Source organism: Oncorhynchus masou, chromosome 13 (genome assembly GCF_036934945.1).
Source record: "Oncorhynchus masou masou isolate Uvic2021 chromosome 13, UVic_Omas_1.1, whole genome shotgun sequence".
NCBI lineage: Eukaryota > Metazoa > Chordata > Actinopteri > Salmoniformes > Salmonidae > Oncorhynchus > Oncorhynchus masou.
The window spans coordinates 73,172,728-73,185,907 of NC_088224.1; the positions used below are offsets into that span (position 1 = coordinate 73,172,728).

The following is a 13,180-nucleotide window of genomic DNA, read 5'->3' on the forward strand; positions in this document are numbered from 1 at the left end:
CCTCCCAATGAATGGCCTCAAAAGCTGTCACCTTGGTCAGTTTGGAACCTCTGGCACATCACAGACACATACAGTCAGTGTTCGTGAATGTACTTTGTAGCATTAGTTTGCTGAAACGTACTGTACGTGAATATAATTTGTGTATTCTTCTGATTAGCGGTGAAGATAGAAATCCCCGTCCCAAGATCGACATCTCAGGAAATGAGTACACAGGCTGTAAACGGCAGACTGGTCACTGTATGTATCACTGCAACTTCAGGCTAACTCTGCTTCACTTTTTCACTTGTTCGGACTCATTGAAATGTAGCACTACTAGCCTTTTTTTATCCATGTTTGCTATTTCATGAGCAAAGTCAGACGTGTTTTGATGCGTACATACCTTGTTGTTCGACAGGGGAAGAACTGTGTGCTAATGGCACATCATTGTCTTGATCGAGTCTGTTATCTTTGAACATATCTTTAATCCCCCAGGATTACAGATACCTCTGTCTAATCTGTGACATCAGATGCTATCAGATCAGATGTGTGTCAGACGTGAGCATAATCCTTGAAATGGCTTAACTTTAAATGACTCTAGATCAGTTTGTCTCTATTGCTAATGCTTTGTTTCATTAAAATGATTCATTGACAGAGCTGAGGCAAGGCAGGCCTCACCAGCTCCTTATTCATAGTAAACAGAGGGTTTAAAACTGATTTAGCTAAGAGGCTGCCCCAGTCTATACAGGCAGCCATTTACCTGTATATCTCATACACACTCTACATCTCTTTGGCTCTGTGTATAGGTTATTGTATGTCACATCATTGTGAATAGCAAGTATTGTATTCCCATTAGCCCATATACATCTCTGACAATGATAGATCTGGTATGTATTCCATGCATCAGTTACCAGGCATGAGACGGAACACTTGGACACAGACAGAGGAGTGTGCCAGTGAAGACGTTTGTTTTATTTAATAAACGTACATTGCTCCAGCAGAGCTGTCAATGTAGAACTGATCCCATCGCTGATCCAGTTGAGTCTTCAGCTGCCATTCCTTCTCTGTGGAAGGAAAACTCTGACTAGATCTTGTTGTGTGTAGTAGTCATCCGAATTGTAGTCATGTTTGAAGTCATGGTAACATCAACAGGAAGCTGTAGTTGCTAAATAGGCCCAATTGCTTTATACACAAAGCACTTAGGATGCCAGATTGTGATATGAGACATAACTGCACATAATTACTCTAAACAAAATGTGTCTACAACAAGTGAGAGATTGAAGTTGTGAGATCACAGGTTCTCTCTGTTGTTCTAGAGGAGCCCCGTTATAACCTGCTCCTCTTCTGGTCTACAGGAGGCACTGTCAGTGGTGAGTGAAGACCAGTCCCTGTTCGAGCCTCCTTACGCTGCTGCTGCCCCTCTACCCAAGACAGACATGACTGCATCTGGCACACAGGACTACGTCCAGCCCCACAAAATCCACCCATTACCCCCTCAGCAAGAGTGGATTAACCAGCCAGTCCGAGTCAATGTCAAGAGAGAGTATGACCACATCAATGGATCCAGGTATGTTCAGCAGTATGCAAAGTCCATCTCACTAGACCCCAGGTCCCTGTATGTCTTAATCTCTGCTGAGTAGAGTTGATGTTCCCTAGATTAGTCTAGATTCAAAAGGACAGTTGATCATAACAATTGCTTGTGCACAGTTAGATACCATTTTTGGCCACTTGCAGGAATTGACACTTACATTCCATTGGGCTCTCTAGCTCCACTCCATTGGCCCTGTGGTTGTCTATATTTCAAAACATTTTCATCTCCCTTTAATACACACTTTGAGACAATATAAAGATGTCTCTCCCTGACATTGACACTGTGTGTCTGTGCAGCAGGGAGTCCCCAGTGGACTGCAGTGTGGGGGGTAAATGCAATAAGCTGGTGGGGGGCAACCACACATCTCAGATGAGTTACGGAAGCTACATGGACGAGAAGAATGCTCCGCCCCCCAACATGACTACCAATGAGAGGAGAGTGATCGTCCCCGCAGGTAACAATGACTTCTATGACACAAACCACATGGTATTTCTTTATAATTAACAAGTTTTTCATGTTGTTTTCATTTTATTTCTCATTTTATTAATTGTTCATAAACTAGATCTACAAGTTGTATGACTCTCCATTCCAGGCTGTGAGAAATGTTTATTTCTCAGTAGTTTTTTCTTCATAGTCAGATGGAGGGCGTATAAACAGGCTCTCAATTGGCTTTCATTTTCTGATGTCATAGAAATGTTTTTATTAGCCCCGGATCTATTTAGCTGGGCCACGGGGGAAGGATCTTTGATGCTTTTGTTAGTCATGTTTTAGCTTACTCATGGGAGCATGACTCAACACATAGAGGCAACCGAGGTCTGTTCAGTCAAAGAGCTCTTTACAATAGCTAATTGATTCACATATTACAGAGTGTTATTTATGAGGGATAAATGCTTTGGGAAACATTCTCTCTCTGTCAGTCTTGGAAGAGATTTATTGTACATCAGATATACTGTAGAATATATGCAGGTGCATGATTACATAGGCTACACATTCTGGGAAAGGATGGGTCACATAAATTAATGGAGATGGATGAATGAATAACTAGATGAATAAACAAGTGACAATAACGGATGAATACATTAGCCCTAATTTGGAAATAAGTATGACACTAAAACTTGAATTGCATTCTCAATCACTGTGAAAATAGTAGATTGTCCAGTGATGTTTACAGTACATTACCTCTGTCCCCTTGTCTTCCTCCAGATCCATCGTTGTGGTCTCAGGATCATGTCCGCCAGTGGCTGGAGTGGGCCATCAAGGAGTACGGCCTGCTGGAGATGGACACGGCCATGCTCCAAAACACAGACGGCAAGGAACTGTGTAAGATGAGCAAGGACGACTTCCTCCGACTCACCACCATGTACAACGCTGAAGTCCTGCTCTCTCATCTCAATTATCTCAGGGAAAGTAAGTTCTGGCAGCCATTTGAATTGATCTATACTGAACGAAAATATAAATGCAACATGTAAAGTTTTGGTCCCAGCTAAAATAAAAGATCACAGAAATGTTCCATACGCACAAAAACCTTATTTCACCAAAATGTTGTGCTCAAATTTGTTTACATCCCTGTTAGTGAGCACTTCTTCTTTGCCAAGATAATCCATCCACCTGACAGGTGTGGCATATCAAGAAGATGATTAAACAGCATGATCATTACACAGGTGCACCTTGTGCTGGGGACAATAAAAGGCCACTCTAAAATGTGCAGTTTTGTCACACAACACAATGCCATAAATGTCTTACATTTTGAGGGAGCGTGCAATTGGCGTGCTGACTACAGGAATGTCCACCAGAGCTGATGCCAGAGAATTTCATTTTAATTTCTCTACCATAAGCCGCCTCCAATGTCATTTTAGAGAATTTGGCAGGACGTTCAACCAGCCTATGGCGTTGTGTGCGCGAGCGGTTTGCTGATGTCAACAGAGTGCCCAATAATGGCGGTGGGATTATGCTATGGGCAGGCATAAACTATGGACAATACATTTTATCAATAGCAATTTGACTGCACAGAGATACTGTGATGAGATCTTGAGGGCCATTGTTGTGCCATTCATCCTCTGCCATCAACTCATGTTTCACCATGATAATGGGCGGCCCCATGTCGCAAGAATCTGTTTACAATTTCTGAAAGCTGGAAATGTCCCAGTTATTCCATGGCCTGCGTACTCACCAGATATGTCACCCATTGAGCATATTTGGGATGCTCTGCATTGACATGTACAACAGCGTGTTCCAGTTCCTGCCAATATCCCGCAACTTCACACAGCCATTGATTAGGAGTTGGACAACATTCCACAGGCCACAATCAAAAGCCTGATCAACTCTATGCGAAGGAGACGTGTCGTTCTGCATAAGGCAGATGTTGGTCACACCAGATACTGACTGGTTTTCTGATCCACACCCCCTACCTTTGACCAACAGATGCATACCTGCATTCCCAGTCATATGAAATCCACAGATTAAATTAACTGATTTTCTTATATGAACTGTAAATCAGTTGCATGTTGTGTTTATAATTTTGTTCAGTATATGTCTGATGGATCACAGAGGTGTAGAACTGTAGTTTCATAGTGATATTTGTTCTCAATGTCGTAACAAACAGTGATAAATTGACCAAAACAGAAGTTCTCTGTCTCTTCCATTAGACAGTTTTTACTGCAGTCTCACATTGACATACTGTACATCAAGTCTCGTTCACCCGGGTATGTGAGAATGCCAGAAAACGCGGTTTACCCGTTTGTAATGTTTTACATTGGTATTTTGCCTGGATTGTTTTTTCATAAAGAGTAGAGGAGGCTTAAATAGCACAGACATTTCAGTCTGTTTCTCAGCCCATTGCCCCTGTTTTTGGATGTCAACTGAGGGTAAGAATGCCAAACCAAGGGGAATAACATGACTCACTGTGTTTTGTCATCATAGTCATCGTTTTACATTCGCCAGACAATGATACAGCCTTACTGGAAAAATGGACCCCATTTCTCCAAAATGGTCGCCCTGCAGGCCTTGGCACATATAGCCATTACAGCCATGAGGACTTAAGAGTTTTTTCCCTGTAGATAACCATCATCTCTGGACTGTAACCCGTTCTCCCTCCACTTAGGAGTGCCTTATTCCACATATGCCACAGTAAGATGAAGCCCATGTGTGCATTGCCTCAGGAATCACGCGAGCGAGTGAGGTCTGTGTTCAGCAGAGCACAGGAAGTGCATCTGTAATATACAATGGAGGCAGCTTTGCTGATTAATTGGAAGGCCTTTTGTACATTACGGCCTCGCATGTTTTGGCAGCGAGACACGGCTGTAAAGAAACAAGGTTTCTCTGCACCATAATGCAAATGCCATCTATACGCAAGATATCAGGAGGACAGGCAGCATCTGGCATAGCGTACCGATCATCGGGACTGTGTACCATTCTGTGCTGTGCTGTATAGTTCAGGTTTTATAGACATCCACTGCATTGTATGGAGTTGGTGAATGGCCATCAAAAAACATAATAAGCCATAATGTTGGAGGCCATCCATAACATCAGTTATTTCAGTAAACCAGTAAATATATCTCACCCTCTACTGTATGTATGATGATCCTCTGCTGTTTGCACTGTACTGCAAGAATAGCAGCTACAGCTGCAAAACTCCACCATTTGGGTGGAGCCCCAAATGGTTAACTAATGGTTTAACATTTCTCTTAAAAATTGTGATGGGTCTTGCTGTGATGTAATGGGAACTTTATTCGGTGGGTGTCAACAGTTTTCTCTGTGCTGTGTGTGGCGTATGGGTCCAGGGAATTGGGATGGCTGCCGTGAGTATAACAGCCCCATTGTGTTACAATGCAGCATGGACTGGAGGCTCTGTGTGTCTGACTGACCACCACCGGGCCCTCTCTGCAGAGCAGTTTTCATTAGGAACGGTTGCTGCGGGACTTAGCCTTGCTTAGGCGTGCTGCACTGCGTCTTCTCCCCCCACCACAATTCATTTGATTTAGTTGCTGTGTGTTTTGGAAACAGAAGAGATGTTTCGGAATCCTCCGCTCGGCCATTGAAATTGCTTTGGACCCCTTCCCAAGCCATGAGACAAATGCTCTCTCCTCGTCCCGTGCCTGGCTGACCAGTGGCAGGCCTTTTGAGAAATGAGCAGCAATAGGGCATATATTGGGAGGGGGGCTCGGGTTGAGGTGGGAGGAACTGTGTTAGTAAAGGCATGACGTTGGATGAGGGTAGAGAGCTTCCAGGGTTTATCCTGGAAACGGAAGCCGATCTCTTCCCCCCCCTAAAACACAAACAAACACAATCACAGACAAGGAGCTAGCCCATCCAGAATGTAGACCACTGGCTTCACTCACGAGGAGAGCTGGAGCAGAGCCGAGCTCTCGGTTCAGACTCAGACACACATATAGAAGGAGAGGGAAAAGAAGAGGGAGAGGCAGGCCCTGGAAGTTTTTAGTGATTACAGGCAGTCTGATGCCTTACCCTCTCCCATCCTCCCCCCTCCACTCTCTTCCCAACCCGACGACGGTCCGTCCTCGATGAGCTGGAATCATTTCATACACATCTGTGTACACCATGTGTGTTGCTTTGGGGTCGGTTTATTAAAACTCCTATTAACATTCTTCAATGTCATTAAGCTTGTTCACTGTAGGCCAGAGAAGGGCATGGACATTTCCCCTCCCTGCGGCTATAAGCTAACAGTAACATCACACACCTGTCTGATTACTCTTAGTCATACACAGGGAGTAATATAATAAATGCACATGCCAGCAAGACATTCTGCACATATCTGAATCTCTGTCTCCAGCTGCGAACAGTAATAAGGGTGGTTGCAGTGCATTATTTTGGCCCCATAGTTGGTCACTTATCCAGATTTTTATACGTGATGGCCGCCTTTTCTGCAATGTGCTTTCAATTTGGGGCGCAATTTGAGAATTTGTTCGAATTAGTCTGTCAGGGTGGGACTGAGGACTGTTTGCTTTATTGCACCCATGTAGGTCGGTTTGATACCACGTGTGCTGGAACAAACCAATCACAGAACAGTGAAACCTCCATCAAGGAGAGACTGTATCCTCAGACACAGAGACAGGAGAAAGGGGGGAGAGAGAGAAAAAGAGAGAAAGAAAGAGTGGGAGTTTTTATTGAAGTGTGTGGAAATGGCCTGAAGTGGCTTTGATTGAATGCCATAGGAGAATAGCTGCATTGCTTTCTTTCCCAGCTGTCCCTGCTCTGGTCTGGTCTGCTCTGTGTGGCTGACTGTGGCTGGATGGATTTACAGGAGGGAGTGGAGAAAGTGATAAGTCTGGGTTCCCAGCCTCCCAGGCTGCTTCTGCTCCTGATCCAGCCTCCAGCCTCCCAGGCTGCCTCTGCTCCTGATCCAGCCTCCAGCCTCCCAGGCTGCCTCTGCTCCTGATCCAGCCTCCCAGGCTGCCTCTGCTCCTGATCCAGCCTCCAGCCTCCCAGGCTGCCTCTGCTCCTGATCCAGCCTCCAGGCTGCCTCTGCTCCTGATCCAGCCTCCCAGGCTGCCTCTGCTCCTGATCCAGCCTCCAGCCTCCCGGGCTGCCTCTGCTCCTGATCCAGCCTCCAGCCTCCCAGGCTGCCTCTGCTCCTGATCCAGCATCCAGCCTCCTGGGCTGCCTCTGCTCCTGATCCAGCCTCCAGCCTCCCGGGCTGCCTCTGCTCCTGATCCAGCCTCCAGCCTCCCAGGCTGCCTCTGCTCCTGATCCAGCCTCCAGCCTCCTGGGCTGTCACTACTCCTGATCCAGCCTACAGCCTCCCGGACTGCCTCTGCTCCTGACCCTACTGCTGCTGCTGGTGCAGAGTGGGGAAATTCTCAAGCCCTCAATAGTTTATGCAGACCATAAACATCTGGGCTGAAGAGGAAAAGGTGGTTTTGAGTGCTCTCCTTTGCAGCCATTCTCTCTCTCTCTTTCTCTCTCTTTAGGTTTTTATGGAGGTCTCCCTGCATTAGTTCTTTCTATTGGCAGATTAGCACTCCAGTGTAGGGGCTCAGAGGCCTGTCTGCCTGCCTCTGTTGTTAGCTGTTAGGTACCATTACACAGTACCCCTGGTTGGTTTGGATTGGACAGGGAACTGGGCTAATGTAGTATAGTGAATGGGGTCTCCTAGCCCTCCTTTTAAGGGGCACTAGTCTCAACACCCACGTGGGTGCCCCTCAGTTTGTTGATGGAGAAAATGGTATTTACATGTTTGAGGGGGTAGTATAGATTTTAGCTTGGTAGGATCAACAACAAGCCAGGACTCAGTAAAGGCCAATGACGTCTAACCATCTCACAAGGTTGTCTGTCAATATTATGGTTGAAGGGCAGGGGGCATTTTAAAGAGTCATCATTCATTGAAAAGAAAATTAAACAATGCTATTGAAGTTATTTTGTAATAGAGGAACAGACTCTGGGCAGATGTTGCTTGGTTGAAGGAGGCTGAACATTAGCCAGTCATAATATAAAAATATAATAATATATCCCATTTAGCAGACGCTTTTGTCCAAAGCGACTTACAAATCGGCTGGGGCCACTACTTTTACATATGGGTGGCCCCAGCGGGAATCGAACCCACGACGCTTGGCATTGCAAGCGCCATGCTCTACCGACTGAGCCACACAGGACCCAGTCATCCCAATGTGCAGTCAGATTACTGGGAAGTGTTTGTTTTTCGAGGGTGAAGAGCGCGCCCAAATAAATAGGCGGTATAGCCAAGCCTCCCTCGCCTAAAGTGTCAGTGTTGGCGTTCCCCATTTCTCTCTCTCTCTCTCTCTCTCTCTCTCTCTCTCTCTCTCTCTCTCTCTCTCTCTCTCTCTCTTCCTTCCTTATATTCGCGGTCCCAGTGTTCTCTTTTGGATCTGTTTTCTCTGGGGCGGCCCCCATGTGGAACGCAGTAGGGGAGGGGTTTACCCTACCCCCCTTTCTCTCTCTCTCTCTCTCTCCCTCTCTCTCTCTACTTCTCTTACTCTCCCTGAGGAAGAGTCGGTGCCGTGCCTGCCCCATGCGCTTACACTGAGAGTGTGGAATAATGTTTGTATGGGGAGCTGCGTTTGATTGCTGTGTAGGGACCCTATCTCACACAATGCTTCCCCTGTTCAGCGGCCACAGGTCCAAATCAGGACCAGAGCCTTGGGGTGGGGTCGGCTGGGGTGGAGCGAGAATGGGGTTTGGGGTTAGAATTTGTGTGTAGAGTCCCCCTCCCCCGCCTCCCTCCACCAGCCCCCCTAAAAACAGCCCCCAGATCTGCCTTGCTGTGGGCCCTCTCATTCCCCTACACCCTCCAGAATGAGCCAAGGTTTCCCAAGTTGTAGCCTATACTGTAGTCATCTCTCCATCTCCTCCTGCCCATTCAGAAAATGTCCTAGAGTTCCTTTCTAGCTAGCAACTCCCCATAGTAGTAGTCTTTGTATTCAATCTTACACTCTCCATAGCAGTAGCAGCACTGGTGTTTTCCCAGTGCATTTTTGGTCTGTTTTTCCTCTCTGATTAATGCCGAGGGGCAGCTAAAATTAAGAGAGCGTTTTGGTGCTGCTTGTGTCAGCAGAGGAATGCGGAGCACAGTTCTGCTCTATAAGGTGAAATGAAGAGCAATCATGCTATTATACATACTGTAGTCTTGGTTTCTGGACTTTGATAGTCAGGGGGTTTGTGGTGGAATTGTTGACTCAGCACAGCGTTCCGAGTTTAAAGGATTACATATTAAAATATTGCTGGGTCGATTCTTTATTGGGTAGAATGGATTAATTGTTTACAATGTACCATGGGCAATTTTTAAGTATCATTTTAAGAGGCATCTCAAATGAAAGGAAATTGAGATCTACTTACAGAAATCAATGATCTTCTTACTGCCACCCTCAGTGTTACTACTCACAGCTGACCGTTGTACACTGAGTGTACAAAACATTAGGAACACATTCCTAATATTGAGTTGAATCCAATGCTTCCCACATGTGTAAAGTTAGCTTGATATCATTGGGTGGTGGACCATTCTTGATATACCCTTCTTGGAAACTGTTGAGCATGAAAAACCCAGCAGCATTGACGTTCTTGACACACTCTAACCGGTGCGCCTGGAAACTACTACTATACCCTGTTCAAAGGCACTTAAATATTTTGTCTTGCCGATTCACCCTCTGAATGGCACACATACACAATCCATGTCTAAAATGTCTCAAGGCTTAAAAATCATCCTTTAACCTGTCTCCTCCCCTTCATACATTGATTGAAGTGGATTTAACAGGTGACATCGATAAGGGATCATAACTTTCACCTGGTCAGTCTATGTCATGGATAGAGCATGTGTTCCTAATGTCGTGTACACTCGTGTGCATAATGAATAATTCAATAATAATAATAATATTTAATAATGAATCATTAAAATTAATACTTGAATTAGTATACTATACTGTATAACCTATTAGCCAGTATTTTGTATTAATCATGCCCTATGCACAGATAACTGTGAACTTTAAAATCCTACACCTCTGATGTTGTGCCTATCTGGCATGTTGCAGGTAGCTCATCATTATCCTACAACACTCCATCTCACATGGATCAGTCTCCAAGCCTGGCTGCCAAAGAAGGTAGGACAGCATTATCTTCCAAAACCTTACTGCTAACATTAAATATGGGCAACTGTTTTCTATTTCAGAGGTTTTTTTATAAGGGACTATGTTTCCTGTATTGAAGAGAGTCAGGTATATGTTGAGAGAGAGTGAGAGAGAGAATGAGAGAGAGGACAGAAAGAGTGTTCTCATTTAGCCAAAACAATAGAGCTGCGGCACGCCCCTCTGTCTGCTACCACAGAGGCAGCAGCTGCCCCGACACCCAGGTCCTGGCAGCACCAGGCAGAGACACAGTTATTAACAGGTGAATGTTTGTACAGGGGAATAATACCAGGCAGCAGCTGCCCCGACACCCAGGTCCTGGCAGCACCAGGCAGAGACACAGTTATTAACAGGTGAATGTTTGTACAGGGGAATAATACCAGGCAGCAGCTGCCCCGACACCCAGGTCCTGGCAGCACCAGGCAGAGACACAGTTATTAACAGGTGAATGTTTGTACAGGGGAATAATACCAGGCAGCAGCTGCCCCGACACCCAGGTCCTGGCAGCACCAGGCAGAGACACAGTTATTAACAGGTGAATGTTTGTACAGGGGAATAATACCAGGCAGCAGCTGCCCCGACACCCAGGTCCTGGCAGCACCAGGCAGAGACACAGTTATTAACAGGTGAATGTTTGGACAGGGGAATAATACCAGGCAGCAGCTGCCCCGACACCCAGGTCCTGGCAGCACCAGGCAGAGACACAGTTATTAACAGGTGAATGTTTGGACAGGGGAATAATACCAGGCAGCAGCTGCCCCGACACCCAGGTCCTGGCAGCACCAGGCAGAGACACAGTTATTAACAGGTGAATGTTTGTACAGGGGAATAATACCAGGCAGCAGCTGCCCCGACACCCAGGTCCTGGCAGCACCAGGCAGAGACACAGTTATTAACAGGTGAATGTTTGTACAGGGGAATAATACCAGGCAGCAGCTGCCCCGACACCCAGGTCCTGGCAGCACCAGGCAGAGACACAGTTATTAACAGGTGAATGTTTTGGACAGGGGAATAATACCAGGCAGCAGCTGCCCCGACACCCAGGTCCTGGCAGCACCAGGCAGAGACACCGTTATTAACAGGTGAATGTTTGGACAGGGGAATAATACCAGGCAGCAGCTGCCCCGACACCCAGGTCCTGGCAGCACCAGGCAGAGACACAGTTATTAACAGGTGAATGTTTGGACAGGGGAATAATACCAGGCAGCAGCTGCCCCGACACCCAGGTCCTGGCAGCACCAGGCAGAGACACCGTTATTAACAGGTGAATGTTTGGACAGGGGAATAATACCAGGCAGCAGCTGCCCCGACACCCAGGTCCTGGCAGCACCAGGCAGAGACACCGTTATTAACAGGTGAATGTTTGGACAGGGGAATAATACCAGGCAGCAGCTGCCCCGACACCCAGGTCCTGGCAGCACCAGGCAGAGACACAGTTATTAACAGGTGAATGTTTGGACAGGGGAATAATACCAGGCAGCAGCTGCCCCGACACCCAGGTCCTGGCAGCACCAGGCAGAGACACAGTTATTAACAGGTGAATGTTTGGACAGGGGAATAATACCAGGCAGCAGCTGCCCCGACACCCAGGTCCTGGCAGCACCAGGCAGAGACACAGTTATTAACAGGTGAATGTTTGGACAGGGGAATAATACCAGGCAGCAGCTGCCCCGACACCCAGGTCCTGGCAGCACCAGGCAGAGACACAGTTATTAACAGGTGAATGTTTGGACAGGGGAATAATACCAGGCAGCAGCTGCCCCGACACCCAGGTCCTGGCAGCACCAGGCAGAGACACAGTTATTAACAGGTGAATGTTTGGACAGGGGAATAATACCAGGCAGCAGCTGCCCCGACACCCAGGTCCTGGCAGCACCAGGCAGAGACACCGTTATTAACAGGTGAATGTTTGGACAGGGGAATAATACCAGGCAGCAGCTGCCCCGACACCCAGGTCCTGGCAGCACCAGGCAGAGACACAGTTATTAACAGGTGAATGTTTGGACAGGGGAATAATACCAGGCAGCAGCTGCCCCGACACCCAGGTCCTGGCAGCACCAGGCAGAGACACAGTTATTAACAGGTGAATGTTTGTACAGGGGAATAATACCAGGCAGCAGCTGCCCCGACACCCAGGTCCTGGCAGCACCAGGCAGAGACACAGTTATTAACAGGTGAATGTTTGTACAGGGGAATAATACCAGGCAGCAGCTGCCCCGACACCCAGGTCCTGGCAGCACCAGGCAGAGACACAGTTATTAACAGGTGAATGTTTGGACAGGGGAATAATACCAGGCAGCAGCTGCCCCGACACCCAGGTCCTGGCAGCACCAGGCAGAGACACAGTTATTAACAGGTGAATGTTTGTACAGGGGAATAATACCAGGCAGCAGCTGCCCCGACACCCAGGTCCTGGCAGCACCAGGCAGAGACACCGTTATTAACAGGTGAATGTTTGTACAGGGGAATAATACCAGGCAGCAGCTGCCCCGACACCCAGGTCCTGGCAGCACCAGGCAGAGACACCGTTATTAACAGGTGAATGTTTGGACAGGGGAATAATACCAGGCAGCAGCTGCCCCGACACCCAGGTCCTGGCAGCACCAGGCAGAGACACAGTTATTAACAGGTGAATGTTTGGACAGGGGAATAATACCAGGCAGCAGCTGCCCCGACACCCAGGTCCTGGCAGCACCAGGCAGAGACACAGTTATTAACAGGTGAATGTTTGGACAGGGGAATAATACCAGGCAGCAGCTGCCCCGACACCCAGGTCCTGGCAGCACCAGGCAGAGACACAGTTATTAACAGGTGAATGTTTGGACAGGGGAATAATACCAGGCAGCAGCTGCCCCGACACCCAGGTCCTGGCAGCACCAGGCAGAGACACAGTTATTAACAGGTGAATGTTTTGGACAGGGGAATAATACCAGGCAGCAGCTGCCCCGACACCCAGGTCCTGGCAGCACCAGGCAGAGACACAGTTATTAACAGGTGAATGTTTGTACAGGGGAATAATACC

At 47.3% G+C, this 13,180-nt stretch overlaps 1 protein-coding gene across 10 annotated transcripts in view; it reads left to right on the forward strand.

The window, feature by feature from the left end:
* LOC135553024 (Friend leukemia integration 1 transcription factor-like) overlaps positions 1 to 13,180 on the forward strand; it is a 46,572-nt gene that overhangs the window by 9,672 nt on the left and 23,720 nt on the right. For 4 of the 10 annotated variants that reach the window (XM_064985068.1, XM_064985069.1, XM_064985073.1 and 1 more), the window contains 4 exons: positions 1,332 to 1,543; positions 1,864 to 2,021; positions 2,771 to 2,974; positions 10,066 to 10,134. In XM_064985068.1, the coding sequence (XP_064841140.1) occupies positions 1,332 to 1,543; positions 1,864 to 2,021; positions 2,771 to 2,974; positions 10,066 to 10,134 (643 nt within the window). Of the gene's footprint in view, positions 1 to 157; positions 238 to 1,331; positions 1,544 to 1,863; positions 2,022 to 2,770; positions 2,975 to 10,065; positions 10,135 to 13,180 lie in introns of all 10 variants that reach the window. The other 6 variants (XM_064985071.1, XM_064985065.1, XM_064985070.1 and 3 more) reach the window with 4 other exon arrangements.